This window comes from Psittacula echo (assembly GCF_963264785.1).
Source record: "Psittacula echo genome assembly, chromosome: 6".
Classification (NCBI taxonomy): Eukaryota; Metazoa; Chordata; class Aves; order Psittaciformes; family Psittacidae; genus Psittacula; species Psittacula echo.
Window position 1 is genome coordinate 43,712,545 of NC_137743.1, and position 17,917 is coordinate 43,730,461.

Genomic DNA, 17,917 nt, shown 5'->3' on the forward strand with positions numbered 1-17,917 from the left:
GAAGACATTAACATTTCTGTCAAGATTACTACAGAAGCAAAAAAGGAAAAAAAATATCCCATCAAGCACAATGCAGGACACACATACTTGAATTGGTCAGCCAGACCGATACCAATAGGATCAGTTCTAAGACCAAGGATAATGCTGTGGCTTTGTTCTCTCATAATACACTGCTGAAAGCCAACACAGTTTAATACTACAGATGTGTATTATTTATATTCCATATTCACATTCCCACAGTGACTTAGTTCTACATCTCATTAAAGTGCAACATGGTGTGGAAAGCTCTGACCCTCATCCTCACCAACCACAGCTAAGCAAATTCCCTACATGGATCTGGACCCTGTGCTTACTTTTTCTGGTATAACCAGGTAATATGCAGCTAGATTAATTTCACTATAATATTTCATTGGGAAAAAAAATACCTAAAATGAGAGTTTCCTTTTCATTTCATAAAAAGAAGTAGAAGTTTTTAATAAAATGCAACATTGCACTACCAAAAAAAGGAAAAACACGGAAAAAAGAATGATCTTTCTAGTACATTGTCATCATCTGCTAACTAGCTCACTAATTTTGTAGTGGCAAACCACCATTCAGTATCTGCTGTAGAAATAATTTCCTAATTTTAATAATCTGATGCAAAGTGTGCTTTCTTATATTTATTATAAACCAAGTACTAGAACACCACTGTAAAATATCAATTCCAAAGGCAAAGTCATACATATTTTGCTAAAGCCAAGCTTCCATTGACATCTGAGGCAAGTTAAAAATGCATGTTGGAACCTATGCATCAATCCTCTAGCTTCAGTTTGAGGAAAATAGTGGCTATTTCCCTCTCACCTCAAAAACACTTCATCAAAAATGTCACCAGTGGTATTTCACTCATTTTCAGGATTTTAATTAATAAAATGTAAATATAAATTCTGTTATGGGAAAGGTGAGTGAAGCAGTGGTAAGATTTGGATATCTTGGGAAAAGGATCATCCAAATGGATGCTCTATATCTTCCATTATCAAACAAAATACTTTTGAGAGACAAAACTAAAACCCCAAGTACTCCTGTTACAAGGCGGAAAAGACCCTCCAACTGAGCACTACTTAAAATGGCAGTGAACTGTAATAGGAAGGAAAAAATGAGACCTTAACTAAACAGAGGCTTAAAGAAATACAGCTCATGAGCAGCTTCATGAAAAACCAACTGCATCTAAGCAGAAGTTTATATAATGCCACTTCAGCACATGGTTTCGTTTAGGAAACATCTTGATTCCCCGAATAACGTTATCTTACGTATAGAAAGCAAGGTATGAATTCCGAAATTACTTCTCAAAGCAACATGTCAGAGAAAAAAGTAAATCAGTAAGAGAATAGCTTTGGAAATCTCATTATTGCCAGCAACCCCAAAAATATTCCCTTCCCCTCCAAATCCCTGATATATATGGTTTGGATTTTTTTCTCCTTTTCTGCTCTTTATTTGAACAAAGGATGTTCTCAGCTGCAGTCCTCATTTCTGACCAGAACTTATGACTCCTTACTTTTTTAAAACTTGTATCAATGATTCTGCTCCTCTCCCTGGAATAACTAATTTCTTTTAGTACTTGTCTTTATCTCTCACACATTGTAAAGAAAGCTGACCGAAGTAGTAGGATACTCATGATAAGAAAAGCACAGCTTCTTCTGTAAGACTTCAGACATTCATGATATTGTGAGCGGTATTCTGGCACCTCTTCGAAGGAGGCACCAAATGAAAGAGATCTGAAACATAAAATATACCCTCAATACCACTGTGCAGGATTCCCTATTTCCTATTTCACAATGAGAATAACTATTTGACTATAAATAACTTTTTAACAGCAGCAAAACAGACAACTGGGAAAAGGCTCTTTGAATAAAATTTCCAAGTAACTCCCGATATTCCTCCATAATTTTGTTTTGTGAAATCCTGTGATACATAGCCATTTGCTTGGATGGTCTCTGTGTGTAGCATTGAAAGACATAATTAAGTGGAAAACATTCTATTGAGTATTCTACTGCAGGAAGTCCACATGCCACAAAATCTCTTTTTTTAACCAGAACACATTTTCACAGCAGTGCTGTTACTCAGAGAACTAAAATGCCACACTACATTTACATCAATAGCCTCAAATTCTTAACTTTATGTATTTCCTCATAAACTGGAACCAAACTTCATATTACAGGTGGACACATCTTTTCAAATAGGTTGGGGACCTATAATGCAATACTAACAGAAGCTAAAAGTTTCCAGTATTTTCCTTTTTCTGCTATGAAATGGCTGAACACCTGTTTAATGTGCCCACAGGCAATAATTAGGAACCAATGACGGTGCTTTTTGGTTAACATTTCCTGCTGCAGCAGTACACTGCTATTAGCAATGGCCTTCTAGTTGCAGAGGATGTGATATTTATTAATTAACAAAACAAGAAAAAGATCCCCAGTCCCTTTGAACTTTTACTTTTTAAAAATGAGAACACATTCATAAAGAGAACAGGCTTGCCAAAAAAAAGAAATCTTTATATTCATCTGAGGTTCACTTCACATCTGGTGTTCATTGTTTCATAGAGCCGCTAATTAGGATCTGTTAATTAAGAACTGAAAGTGCTGCCATTACTTGTTTGGAAGAAATGGAAACTTCAGGATCAATTACTTGCTCAGACAAAAGGTGACCTGGGTGGAGCCATCAGGACAACAAAATAATAGGCTGGGAAAAGAGGACTAAAAGCAGCTGATTTGATTTTCCCAAGTAAGTGGGCAATGCTTCTAGAATGGTTAGAGTTGGAAGGGACCTTAGAAGTCATCCAGTTCTAACCCCCCTGCCACAGCACCGACACCTTCCACTAGACCAGGTTGCTCAAAGTCCCTTCAAACCTGGCCTTAAACACTTCCAGGGATGGGACAGCCACAGGTTCTCTGTTCCACTGCCTCACCACCTCCATACTAAAGAATTTCTTTCTAATGTCTATTCTAAATCTACCCTGTTTTAGTTTAAAAACATTCCCCCTTTTACCATCACTACACGCACTTGTAAAAAGTCTCTCTCCGTATTTCCTGTAGGTCCCCAAAGGTACCCCTTTGCTGTAAGGTTTCCCCAGAGCCTTCTCTTCTCCTGGCTGAACAAGCCCACTCTCTCAGCCTGGCTTCGTAGAAGTGCCCCAGCCCTCTGATCATCTTTGTGGCTCTCCTCTGGACTCGCTCAAGCAGATCCACATCAGTCTTGTGTTGGGGCCCCAGAGCCGTATGCAGCACTGCAGGTGGGGTATCACAAGAGTGGAGTAGAGGGAGAGAATCACCTCCCTCAACCTGCTGGCCACAGTGCTTGTGATGCAGCCCAGGATATGGTTGGCTTTCTGGGCTGCAAGCACACACACTGCCGGCTCATGTTGAGCTTTTCGTCAACCAACACCCCCAAGTCCTTCTCCACAGGGCTGCTCTCAATTCAGTCTCTGTCCAGCCTGTGGTTGTTCTTGAGATTGCCTTGACCTAAGTGCAGGACCTTGCACTTGGCCTTGTTAAAGTTCATGAGACTTGCATGGGCCCACCTCTGGAGACTATCAAAGCATCCCTTCCCTCCAGTATGTTAACTGCCCCAGACGGCTTGGTGTCATCAGCAAATTTGCTGAGGGTGCACTTGATCTCACTGCCTATGTCACTGACAAAGGTGTTAAACAGTGCCAGACCCAATACCGAACCCAGAGGAACATCAGTTGTCACCAGTCTCCACTTGGACATTGAGCCACTGACCACAGCTCTCTGAGTGTGATCATCCAGCCAATTCCGTATCCACCGACTGGCCCATCCACCAAATCCATGCCTCTCCAATTTAGAGGCAAGGGTACCATGCAGGATAGTGTCAAATGCCTTGTACAAGTCCAGGTGGATGATGCCAATTGCTCTTCCCTTATCTACCAATGCTGTTGCCCCATTGTAGAAGGCCACCAGACCTGACAGGCACAATTTGCCATGAGCAAAGTCATGCTGGCCTGTCACCAATCACTCCCTTACTGTCCAGTGGCTTAGCACAGTTTCCAGGAAGATCTGCTCCGTGACCTTGCTTTGAGCACCAAGGTGAAACTGACTTGCCTGTAGTTCCCTGGGTCTTCCTTTTTTCCCTTTGTAAAAACAGGGGTTATATTTCCCCTTTTCCAGTTGGCAGGAACTTCACCAGACTGCCACGACTTCTCATGTATGATGGATAATGGCTTGGCAACTACACCTGCCAGCTCCCCGAGGACCCGTGGATATATCTTGTAAGTCCCATGGACTTGTGCACTTTCAGATTCCTTAGATGACCTTGAACCCGATCTCCTCCTACAGCAGGCAGCATTTTATTCCCCCAGTCCCTGCCTTTGCCTTCTGTGACTTAGGGTAGCTTGAGCTCTTGCTGGTAAAGACTGAGGCAAAAAAGTACCTCAGCCTTCTTCATGTCCTGGGTGACCAGGTCTCCAGCTTCCTTCTGGAGAGGGCCCGTATTTTCCCTTGTCTTCCTTTTAACCTCAGTGTACCTATAGAAGATTTTCTTGTGGCTCTTAATGTCTTTAGCCAGATTGAGTTCAGTCAAGGCTTTAGGTTTCCTAACCTGATTTCTGACTGCTCTGACTATTTCTCTATATTCCTCTCAAGCTATGTTGTTTCCACCCTCTGCAGGCCTCCTTTTTATGCTGGAATTTGCCTAGGAGCTACTTGGTCATTCATGAAGGCCTCCTGGCACTCCTGCCTGGCTTCTTCTTTGTCAGGATGCATCACTCCTGAGCTTGAAGGAGGTGATCCTTGAATATTATCCAATTTTCTTGGTCTCTTCTTACTTCCAAGGAAGCCAAAGATGTGGCTGTTTCACCAGTACTAAGTAAAATGAGATCAAAATCAGCATTAAAAACCTTACTAAACTCTGCAAATGGCCACAGCCTGATTTGGGCAGCAATGCAGAAGTCTCACATGCCATTTGCTGGCACTACTTTCTTCATTACCTTGCTGTATCCAGCAATTTTGGGCTCTTGCTCTCCAGCCTATCACTTTCACTGGAGAGAAGCAGTGGAAGTAGCAGCTCAGGCCTTGACCGTACACTGCTGACAACCACCCCATGCATCAGGTTCAGCACTTGTGCCTCCCTTTGCTGTCAGTGTTTTGTAGGACCAGAAAAATCTGACTGCCAACCATTCTGCAGGGAGATGCAGTGAGAAGAGCAGCAGCAGCAATGTCCTTCCCGGGCAGCAAAAGGTCAAGTGGGCTCAGAGGTGGACTAGCCATCTACAATTAAATGTCTGCATCTTACAGACCTTTGATTCTTTTTGATTTTTGCCTCTTCACACTTTGCGTTTTGTGGAACAAGCAAATAATGCTTGGTTTGGAAAACACTTTATTTAGCAGTTACTGCTGCTGTCATCTCTCTGAAAGTCATATTTAATATCCATGACAAGGACAGACAAGGATCCAAGGGGAAAGGATCCACATTGCTAATGCAGTTAAACTCTGTGGCTTCAGAATGAAGATGTAGGCTAGGAACACTGGGATAGCCTGCAGTACCAGCTGAAGTCCAGTGAAGGCAGTCAGGCTCACATTTAAGGATGCACTAGAGAGAGACATCTGTGAGCTTTGCAGTGTATATCGATGTCCTCAGAAGATGGCCACGTGCAACGAGCACTAGGAATGCATCATCTGGCCCTTATTAACTATGCTACTGCTTCTGCCCCTGGGGTGGCATCTTCACAAGCTGCTTGACCAGATCAAGCAGACCTGCTTGGCTGATGCTGCTCTGCTTCTAACAGGATTTGAGTGTACAGGGAGAAATGTGCTAAAGTATGCTGCACCCAGGCTGTTGGGATGCTTGGCTAGTTCCCACAAAAGGGGTTACTTTAGCGTCATCTATCTTAGTCATTAGGAAGGAACTACATTTTATCACTTGTCATAAAGCAACTGCTCCATGTTGTATTTCATAGTTCTGAGAGATCTTAGGTTCCCTTTGCTGTTTTATATGTATAGAGCAGCAGCATTTAGAAGTCTCCAGTATAATTTACAATCCAAACAAGGATGGTGAGGGGAAAAAGAGACTAATTAATTTACCCCGAATTATGGAATAATGCAGAAGGAGAGGTAGTGACTAAAATTGAAATCTCCAATGCTCATCTACTTGACTGCTGCCTTGTGTTGAAGTCACTGTAAGGCACAAATAATAAATCAAAGCCTCTGTTAGTATGAACAGGACTCCAGGCAGAGACCCAAATGTACTGGTGTACTTCTGACATCAGAGACCCGCCAGACCAACAGCTCAAGGGAGAGTTATACTTTTATCTCCCTATCTGCCTAATGAGGCTATGCCTTTTTGACCATGCCATCTGGTCCCCTCTCTCCTATTTTTTTTTTTTTATTTACTTCTGATTTGGAATACATGCTGCAACTGCACAGGCAGCTTTATTCTGTAAAACTGTTCAACTGTGACCTTTCTCTGAATACACAGAAATGAAGTTTGTAAAACAGCTCTAAAATGGTGCTGGAATCATCCAGATTATGATAATTATGCAAGCAAAGCTCAGTACTAATCCACTCTAAAGCCACTAATTCCCAATCCTTTAAAAATTCTTGTATCCGCACCCAGTGGTTTATCATTTGGCAAGCAGCACTATGACTCTCTACTGACATTTACCCTAAAGATATACTATGTCAAATGAAAAACAAGGTTATACGAAACCTGCCAGCTTTGGGTTGCATCACTGTCGAGAAACCAAACACGAAGTGCAGTTTGCAGACTGTGACAATCCCTGAAAACCTCAGGAATCAAAACTAGTCCTGCTCCAAAATGTTTGAGGGAGTTTCAGAACTGAACCAGAAAGTTATGAGGTTTTTTTCATGTAATTTCTGACACTGAAGAAAATGAGTGAATGCCTTTGCTGTCTCCAAAAGATTTAAGGCGTTTTTTTATAATGGTGTGTATCAAAGAATTTACCAAGAATGGAACAGCACTATTTCTTTGGAAAGAGAAACTAGGCTATTCAGCTAATCCTGATGAATTTGCACGGAAGAGAAGATAACATGGGTTATTCAGTAGTCATCTAAGGGTATTATGGGATATGAGCCACTTATTTCTGCAAGCTTTCTTCACTGCAGTGAGATAAAAGTTTTATCCTACCCTAAGATAAAAATGAAGCTCAAGGTGGCCTCATGAAGTGTGAGCTCAGTTCACTGTTCAGAAGGCAATGCAAACTTTGCCTGTGCTCCTGAACCTGCAAGTTGCTTCTTACAATCTTGCAAACAAAAACGTTCTGTTGGTTGACATAACTGCAAGATACCTCTTTGACATTGGAAAGGTGGATCACAAAGTGCTCCAAGTACTTCTGAGGCTAGGCTTGAGCTGGATTTGGCCTGAGCAGTCTAGAACTGAGGCTGCATGGTAGCCTCTTCCAAAACATACTGTTGGTGATCACATTTGTCACCAGATAAGATTCAAAGACAAGCTCCTTAAAGGTGAAGGCCATTTGGAATAAAGTTATAAAAGAAAAAGGCAACAAAGTGCATTACTAAATATGCTTCTAGCAGTGAAGAGTCTTCTTTAGCGGCTCCAATCCCCTGTCTGGCTCCTGAGGCTAGATAAATTAGCTTTTGTAATTTACCCAAAAAGTGGAGTGTCATGGAAAGGTCTCATAGTACCATATTTTCATATCCTTTGTTAAATGTAGCTACACATTTTATATTTTTTTCCTCACAGCTATGCATATTGGACCTGTTCACTTTTGTCTTGCAAATAGTAGCCCAGAAGTTAAGACTATTACAGAAAGGCTTTAAATATTATTCAGAAATTGATGCACTGACATGATACCTGAAATTATAGTAACCAATGGAAATATTTTCAAAGGACTACCTTTTGATACATTACTTAAACTACATTTGAAGATAACAAATAAAATACAGGAAGCAGCAAGAATTATCCCTCTCAAGAAAAATCCTTCCTCAAAATATTATAATTTGCACTATCATTATGTGCAAAGTTTATAATTTTGCACTATTCCTTCAGATTTCATATTTGTTTCAAGATTTATTACGACATTAGTAGAGGACTAATGTATTTTGCTATTTTTAATTTTTTTTAAGATATTGGTTCAAAACATTAATATTCTAATAATGAGGAAAAATAGCATGAATATCATGAATTTTTTGTCTGAACTCCTTAAGACAGCTGAGAAAATCCTCTCATTAAGGTCTGCTGAAGCCAATAATATTATATTCAATTTCTGTTTTCTAATTTTCTGCAGTAGTTTGCTTTGAAAATATACTATTTTGAAAACCCTGCTATATTCTGATACTGCTAATGTCACTGCATTGGAATCAAGAGCACATATTGCAGCAAGGATGCAACTTCTTGATATCAGGAGGCTGGTTGCATTGATCATATCACTTCCTACTATCACACAGATGTCAAACCATCTATGAACACACTCTCTGTAACAAAATTTAACAAAATAATCATATTTTGCACTATTTTTTTAACCTTAATTTTAAGAAAATGGGATTGATTTTATTAAATTGCCAAAGGGTAAACTTTATCAAATCATGAAGCCGTAGTAATAACTATCATCTTCCCTTCTAATGTCAAAGAGTCTGAATTATCTCATATCCTACATAAATGGTTTACAGAATCAAAACACACTCAAATATGACTAATATTTTCAACAGCTTCTGAGACGATAATTTCAAACAAGCTTTTCCTCACTGTCATTGTCACCTATAGTCCAGATCTTTTCAGTTGGAGACAACCTGTTAAGACAATAAAATTGCACCACTATCTAGTATGATTAGGGAATAGCTGGCCTCAAAATAACTTGTGGCTAAGAGAAAGAAGAACTCTCAAGTATTTTGCCACCCTCACTTTGTCAAACAGGAGTGCTGCAAAGAAGTCTTGCATGTAATTTCACAGAGTCATACTTCTGCTGGATTTGAGTGCTGACTGCTCTCTCCTCAGAGCAGCACTCAATATATTTCCTGAAGAATAGTTCGTATCAGTAAACATGTTATCAGTTCTAAGTACATAAGGGTTTTGGTAATTTTGTTCAAACCTTATTTTTGTGTCTTATTGCTTTCCGTGAGCCAAAATGAACAGCAGAAGGTACAAAAGTACAGGTATAGGCAGGGGAAGCACTTCCACACCGACAATACAGTATTTTTGTATCCTATATATCTTAGAATAGCATTCAAACAGGAACTTATTTCAACTTAAAAAAAACCCAGAACAGTTGTAATGTGAATGAATAAATGCTTTACCTGTATTCATCCTGCGTAAACCGTGGAATTACTGAAGGCTGCAGTACAGCAATTTCTACAGTGGTGGTGTTGAACTTCACAGGATCCCCATCATCATATGCAATGACCACTAGCTATAAACAATACAGAAAATCACTCTCTTACTATAGGCATGAACACTTTTTATGCTGACTTGCAACAATACTTCTCATATTTTCAGAGTCTAAAAAGTCAGATGAGATTTTCTTTCACCACAAATCATACATTACATAAAAACAAAACATAAAATAAAAAGGTAACAGCCACCCACAAGCTGAACCAGCTGTTAGAAAATGTAGAAATACACAGTAAACTGGAATTAAAATATAACAGTCTTGTAAAAATACCTCTCCAAAACACATCACCAACCTCAAGTACATTTTTCAGGGGATTTCCTTCACATCTAACCACAGACTGTCCTCACTCCAAACTCCAGAATCAATTTCACCTTCTTTAATGGTATATAATTCTGTTCTACATTTATGCGGTTTTTTATTGAAAAACCACCGTATCTTCCAATAAACAGAAAAAGTGTTGCTGACATTAATATCTAAAACCAAGGTTTGATATCAAAACAAAAAAATTAACATTACCTCCCCCCTCTTAAAGAGATCCTTGTTCTGGCTTCTGCTGGGATAAAGATAATTTTCTTCCTCGTAGCTGGTACAGTGCTGTGTTTTGGCTTTAGTCTGAGAATAAGGCTGATAACACTCCTATGTTTTAGTTGTTGCTAAGTAATGCTTACCCTGATCAAGGACTTTTCAGCCTCTCATGCTCTGTTGCATGAGTGGAGGCACACAGACAGGACAGCTGACTCAAACTAGCAAAAGGGATATTCCATACCACAGAACATCCTGCTTGGTATATAAACTGAGGGGAGTTGCCTGGGAGCCACCAGTCACTGCTTGAGGATGGGCTGAACATCAGTCAGTGGGTAGTGAGCAACCATATTGCACATCACTTGTGTTTCCTGAATTTTTATTTCTCCTTCTTTTTGGGTTCCCTATTATTATTATAATTATTGCTATGATTTTTATGATTATTATATTTTATTTCACCCCACCAGCAAGTAGGCTGGGAGTGCACAAGAAGTTGGGAGGGGACACAGCTGGGACAGCTGACCCCAACTGATCAAAGGAATATTCCATGCCGAATGGCATCATGCTCAGCATATAAAGCCGGGGAGGAGAAGGAGGAAGGCGGGGACACACACATTCAGAGGGATGGCGTTTGTCTTCCCAAGTGGCTGTTACACATGATGGAGCCCTTCTTTCCTGGAGATGGCTCAACACATACCTGTTAATGGGAAGGAGTGAATGAATGTCTTCTTTTGCTTTGTTTGCATGCACAGCTTTTGCTTTCCCTATTAAACTGTCTTCATCTCAACACACAAGTTTTCTCATTTTCACTTCTCCGATTCTCTCCCCAGTTCCAATGGGGGGAGTGAGCAAATGGCTGTGTGGTGCTTAGCTGCCATCTGGGGTTAAAGTATGACACCTACACACTTCAATTTTAATTTTTAACTACCACCTCCACTTATGGATTTAAAGGGGGATATCTGTCACAATGATTTTGATTAAAATAATAACTTAATCCATACTATTTACACTTGAGACTCTTCAGGAACGATAACAACGCAATAGTAATCTAAATCTCCTTAAAGACAGCAGACTTGTGAACAGGAAGTACCAAACCATCCACTGTACAATAACTTTACAAGATATCTTGTTATTCTTAAGAAGTTCTCACAAAATTACTATGATGACAGCCCTGTTGAAAAAAAAGAGATCAGCAAGGTAACTTTCAAAAGATGAGGTTGCCTCCCTATTTCTTCCATCCTCCTAACAGTAGCAATCATATCCATTCAAAATGTTTCTGAAATTAAAAAAGCACAGAACATGTGCCAGGAAGAAATTAAGAAAGTAAAGAAATGAACAAAATCAAAATTTTACATCTTTCTATGCAATATAAAACAACACAGAGAAACACAAAGATAGAAGGAAATCTATCAAATACAGGCAACACTTACTAATAATAAACAGCTATATGAGTTTATACCTTAAACACTGTACTTGGCTCTTCATTTAGGTTTACTCGGGTTACTACACGTCCTGAGTTTTCCTCCACGTCAAAAATGCTAGCACTGTAAGGAAACTGGACAACGTCTACTTTGTATCGGACTCGACTTGCTGGTGTGCCCTGTAAGGCAAGAACAAAACAACTTACATATTTTTTTATTTTTACACATCTCATTAAGTTAGTAAAGGATTAAAAAGCAACACTGGCAATCAGATCATCACGAACAAAACTTTCTGTTTGTCTTCCTTATAACTGGATTTGTTACTGAGCATGCCCTCTGCTTCCACCCAAAATACGTGACATCTGAGAGGTCCAGTAAGAAAATAACCACAGGTTTGGAAACAAGAGAGCTGAAAAGTGCATCTACTTAAATACAGGCAGAAGCAGTAATCTGTTTTATAACTAATACAATTTTTAAATAACAGAAGATAGGCACAGCTTAATGTTGGTTAATATACCTTTCAAAAATGCTAATGTTATAAAACTCCTCTGAAGTTCAAGAAACTTGTAAATATTCTAAAAACTTTAACACTTATCCAGCTTGTCCTGAAAGTCACAGTATCTTGTCACTGAAGATGGAAAAATGTATGTTATATTATTTTCTGAAATGTCAGACTATAGTTCCGCATACATGACTGTCTATGTGACATTCACGCACTTCTCTTTTAGAGGAAAGGAAATGAAGACAGTCCTAGGTTGCCTGGGCAAACTCATCATGAAGCTTAAATGGACTTTTTTACATACCAAAACTGAACACAATATTCAAGGTGTGGCCTCACCAGTGCTGAGCACAGGGAGACAATCCTTCCTTAGTACTGCTGGCCACACTATTTCTGACATGAGCCAGGGATCTGGGGTGCTTCTTGGCTATCTGGGTACACTGCTCACATTCAGACAGCTGTCAACCAACACCCCTAGGTCCTTTTCCATCAAGCAGCTTTCCAGCTGCTCTTCCTGAGCCTGTAGCATTGGTTGTGATCCAGATGTGGGTGGTTGTGATCCAGATGCAGGACATTTTGCCTTGTTGAACCTCATACAGTTGGCTTTGGCTCTTCGACTCAGCCTGTCCAGGTCCTTTTGTAGATCCTTCCTACTCTCAAGTGGATCAGCACTCCCACCCAACTTGGTGTCATCTGCAAACTTACTGACGGTGCACTCGATCCCCTTGTCCAGTTCATTGATAAAGATATTAACCAGAAGTGGTTCCAGTACTGATCCCTGAGGGAAACCACTACCGAGCAGCTGCCAACTGGACTTAATTCCATTCACCACCACTTTTGGGTCTCAGCCATCCAGCCAGTTTTTTACTCAGTTAAGAGTACATCCAACCAAGCCATGAACAGCCAGTTGCTCCAAGAGAATGCTGTGAGAAATGGTGTCAAAGGCTGTTTCAACCACCTCAATAATCCTTGCATCTTTGCTGCTGCCTGGATCAGCATCCCCTACCTCCACCAAGAAGGCAGACCAAAGGACATCACTAGCACACTAATCCTCAAACACTGGTATGCTACCATCAGGCTTATTTCTGCCAAGCTTGGTTTTGTCTCTATCCCCAATCAAATATCATTTAAAGCTCTTTCAATGAGCCCTGCTAACTCCTGTGCAAAAATCCTTTTCCCCCTTTGAGACAGGTGTACCACATCTGTTGCCAGCAGGCCTCATGTGCAAATTGACCCATGTCCAAGACCCCCAAAATTCTGCCCATGACACCAGGCCTGGAGCCAGGTATTGATCTGCTAGCTCTTCCTGTTTCCTCTCTCATCATTCCCTGCAACTGGAAGGATAGAGGAGAAACTACTTGTGCTCCTGATCCCTTAATCAGTCACCACAATGCCCTGAAGTCTCTCTTGATGACATCAGGCACTTCTGGTGGCAATCACCCAAACTCTTTTCCTACTAGATGAACTGTACCATGGACAGGTTACAGAGAATGTCTGGGAGACATTAATTTTTAACAGTTTATTTTCAGTAAGTGCCCTTTCACTAGAATTGATAGTAATCTACTGTTTTCAAAGATTAAAAGGTGACATAACAGCAGCTTACAAAAGCAGTGAAGCCAGTATGAATATAAACTATATATTAAAGAGCTGTAGAAGAAGGGTTATCAAAGAAGGGCTTTAAAGCAAAGAAAGGATTTTTTTTGCACACTGATGTCTAATTATTTTTCACTAAACGAAAGTCTGTGTTACCTGGATGTGTAGACATTTGTGACATTTCACAAAATTTAAACAATGTGGGAGTAGATTCATAGAAGCACTAAGAAACTTGGGCTCTATCAACATGATTTCACTTTCTTAATGCCTCTGAATCTAGACCTCAGATGAGGTTTTAACCTTGACATTGTATGCAAAATATGAGAGCCTACAGTTTCATTAATAGTGAATCAATAATTTTCTTCTGCATTTAATGATGTGGTATAAAGCAGCTTTGCTGTTATTGAGAATCTATTCAATGTACCATGTCAGCTACTAACTACTAGGAAACAGGAAATTTACTCTGGTAAATACCAAGAGAAAGAGCTGCAGAAGTGGTTTAAGCTCACTGTATCATATCAACATTTCGTTGATACAACAAAAGTGCACTGAAATGCAGTCAAAATGCATGATCTAAACTAAAAGCTTTACTGGAATGGGTTTAGTACAGGCATTTTACACCATGCAACTGAATGCTACAGAGCTGTGTAACATGTCAGATTTTGCCACATTAACTTCTGATGTGTAGTAGGACTATTCAATGAGTAAACCATGCTTGAATGAGAGAAAAGTGACTGATTATTAAATAATATTTATTAAAATTTAAAATTATAAGTAGCTTGTAAGAATTTTATAGCTGCTATAAGGCCAAGTCTAATATTTCCTAAGACAAGCCTAGTGAGACTTAATTTGAAGAGTAAGACAGAGGACGAGGCAACCAGGCCATCTCAGCCTTCCTCCCCCGTAAAACCCTGTGCACATAACACCTTGCACATAAACAGAAGTGAACAGGGCTGGATGCAACTGAGAAATTCACAGTTTCTGGGAAGATTTGCACAGCTGTTCTTCTTGACGATTCTAACTGCAGCAGTGATGAAGCCATTGCCTCTTTGAGTCCTTAACGGAAATCTGGCCCAGGAAGAGTTTATTAGATAGTACACTGCTCCAGTGCTGCCTAAAGTGCTCAAAAAAGTGCTCAGAAGTGCTCAGCTCAGCACCTTTAATAATTCAGAAGTGGGTCTGCCAGATGTGTTTGGTGTGTAGTGAAGTAATATACGAAAGACCGTGTTAATAGTTAAAAGTATTTTATGGGTCCATACACACTAAAGAATACAAATCCTTGAAAACATGAGAAATTTCAGAGATCATATCATAACAGAGGTCATTATACTACTTCCCCCCGGCATTCCCTGAGTCAGTCATTTTTCTTCAACATTATAATTAAGAGGAAATTACCTGCTGAAATCCACTCTATCTGGTTTCAGAGTAATGGTCCTCACATTTGTTTGGAAGACTAAAAGCTATCATTATCATTAAACCTGCACACTCTAGCTAATTTGTTATTAAATAAACAAAAATCTCATCAGGTTATTGTTACTGATATGACGATCAAGAACACTTCTGTCATTTCTGAAAATAACAAAGAAGGGATTTATTTTTTCATTTACTATATTTTGGCACCAATGTAATTAGAAAAATCTCCAGAGAGATTTTCCAGAGAAGCAAGTTTAAATTATCTCAAATATTAATCATCTTTTGTCTTCTTTATAAATGAATTTAGATGCAGTCCTGTTGTCTACAGCAAAACTTGAATATAGTAGATAATATTCTTAAATAAACCATAGAGCAAGGATAGTACTTGGCAGGAGCTGTGTTCATTCTGTCAAATCAAAGTTTACCAGACAGTTCAAGATTAATATGAAACTTAGATCTAAAGCTCATCCAGCTTCATTTATTTCTTTTACTGTTGCATAATTCCTCGATTTTCCATTTGCTCTGGGGAAACGACGTTCATTTGTAATACAGCTGATAGGTACAAAAATGTTCCCAACATTTACGTCAGATGATCAAGCTGCACGCAGAGGGCTTGGGCAAAGAGGCTGTGGAGGGTGCACATGTACACTGTTGAGATAACTCTCAACAGGCATAGACAGATTGCAGAGAAATTATAATGCAAGAAGTCAGGAAAAATGGTAAGAAGTACAATGCAACAATAACTTCTTAATGTTTTCATGCATATTTCTGCAAGCAATTCAAAAGGAAGCTTGGAAATGTGACTTCCACTATCGAAGTGGGTAACAAAACCCAAACGAGTTGTCCGAGGAAAGAGCAGGCCCATGAAAAATACCTTCACTTTTATTTGCAGTCTACCTGTGAAGAGCTCCAATGTGCATTTGATAAAAGATCTGGATTTTATCCCTAAGTACTAGTGTGGAATACTGCATAATGAATACAGATTAATTTACCAAGTCTCTTTGTTCTCAATGCCACTTTCTTACTGAAGCCAGAAAAGTTCTGAGGGTTTTATAGATAAAACGTGACACTGGTAAGGAGTTTAATAAATTACCTCCATCTGTAGCATTTGATTAAAATCTGAATGATTTGCATTGTGAAGAGTTCACTAAGGCAAATTTTGTAAAAGTAATTCTATAAAAAAAATATTTGAAAGTGATGCTAAAAGCAGAATTTACAAGCGGCTGCAGATGTTCTAACATAGTGTAAAGGAACTATTAAAAATGGGACAGCCTACAGAGCAAGCAAATGATTTTGGTGGGTCTTATCCCATCTATGGGTTTTGAATGGTGCACTTATGTATATTCACTTTAAATTAACTTATATAAACTCTAAAAAAAATTTGAAGGAGTTAATTCTTTAGTATATAACTTAACAATGGGGCCTGGAATTCTGAATTCTAAATCTGGAAATTCTGAAGTATTAACTATAACAAATGACAAAAAGAACATGAACTTTTTAAACCATGAGATAAAAATACTGCAAGAACTTACTGAATTTGCAGCATGATTCATATACAAATCTCCAGCAGACACTATGAAACCAAACAGTAATAGTTTTTAAAAGATCAAGCCCTGGAATGCCTGAAAATGCTTTTATTTCCAGTTAAATATCTGTGAAATCTCTAACTAAATATGTGCTAGCATCCTACTTCCTGTAGAACAATAAGGACAATTACTCTCAATTTGACGAAAGTGCTCCATTGAGCAAAAACCTTACAAGATTGGATAAACCATTAAATCAGATGTTCTGGAGCTCTGGAGGCTGGCTGCTCATTAAAATTGGTGTTCTGCATCTGTTTCTATTGACAATTCTAAATCAATAAAATCAGAATATGCAGGCAAATTACCCATGGAACGAAAACAGCATTTACAGGGGCATATACAGGAAAAGCAAACACCTCAAGTTACATCAATTCTGAGAATATTCAACTTCTGACAAACAAAGCAAGGAAACTAAGCATCTATCAAGTAGCTCGTGTTGGTTTCTTTTCAAAATATTTGGAGAGCTTTGCAAATGCAGTCATAATCACCTGGCATCTTTCATCACCACATCACTTCAATAAAGCATAAACTGTTCACAATGAAGAAAACTCCAAGGATAATCTCAGGTGTCCTTGAATAACTGAAGTATTTGTATAGACATCTGTACAGACCTGCTGAACATAATTACAGGTAGCCCCTTAGACAAGCAAAAAAGCAACCACCATTCAAATCCCTCTACACACAATTGTCTCATTTAAAATACAGTTTTGTGAACTTTGGTACATAACAGAAAATAAACCTGGCTTAAAGCTCTTTCTCCAGAACCTTCCCAGCTGTGATCAAGTTTGACATCTAAAGTTTCGAAGTAAACAACTGCTCTGCTGTGCATTTGGTTTGATTATTCCACAGAGCCACAAGAGTCCTTTTGCTTTTCTTTCTCTTGCTCACAAAGTGATAGTCCCTGTCATTTTAACTTAGAGTATACATTAGCTTGTGTAGGAAACAAAGATACCATGCTTTTTTTTTGTGGCCATGTACAGTCTGGACTAGGATTTATTTTAGTTTAAGCCAAATCAAAACCGAAGACAAAGAATGGAAAGGCAGCAAGAGGGGGGCAGTTTAAAAGCAATTTCAGCTGAGTCTCTATACAGCTGCAAAGCGCAGAAGTGGTGAGTCACCCAGATGGCCCGAAGAGTTTATAGACACTGGTTCCACAAGTTTTCCCTGCCATTCCTGAGGCATTTTAAGAAGCTCGTATTTTGGCCAGGCCTCTTGCCACTCTTTGAGAGCAAAGTTTTTAAATTGAGCACTGAGAGGAGAAAAACAAATAGTTCTGAGGACTTTCTCAGTGGTTGAACATCATTAAATTGAGGGACTTATGCATCTGTACCGACCCTGATACAGGCTTCAGATTTCTTCAGCTACAAAGAATCATCTCTTTGCCCCAAAAATCAATGACAATAGATGCTGGCTGGGGATATTAAAGACTGTGCTAATAAAATTCAGAAGTGTAGATGAGTCAGATACTGACTTCATCCATGCTTTGGAGACTCCAAATATCTCTCCCTGTAAAGACTTGAAAATATCTGAG

The 17,917-nt window shown here is 39.2% G+C and overlaps 1 protein-coding gene across 3 annotated transcripts in view; it reads right to left on the reverse strand.

The window, feature by feature from the left end:
- Positions 1-17,917, reverse strand: part of PCDH15 (protocadherin related 15) — a gene marked incomplete at both ends in the record, with an annotated part of 382,058 nt that overhangs the window by 94,653 nt on the left and 269,488 nt on the right. For all 3 annotated transcript variants that reach the window (XM_080620329.1, XM_080620327.1, XM_080620328.1), the window contains 2 exons: positions 9,261-9,373; positions 11,337-11,477. In XM_080620329.1, the coding sequence (XP_080476455.1) occupies positions 9,261-9,373; positions 11,337-11,477 (254 nt within the window). The remainder of the gene's footprint in view (positions 1-9,260; positions 9,374-11,336; positions 11,478-17,917) is intronic.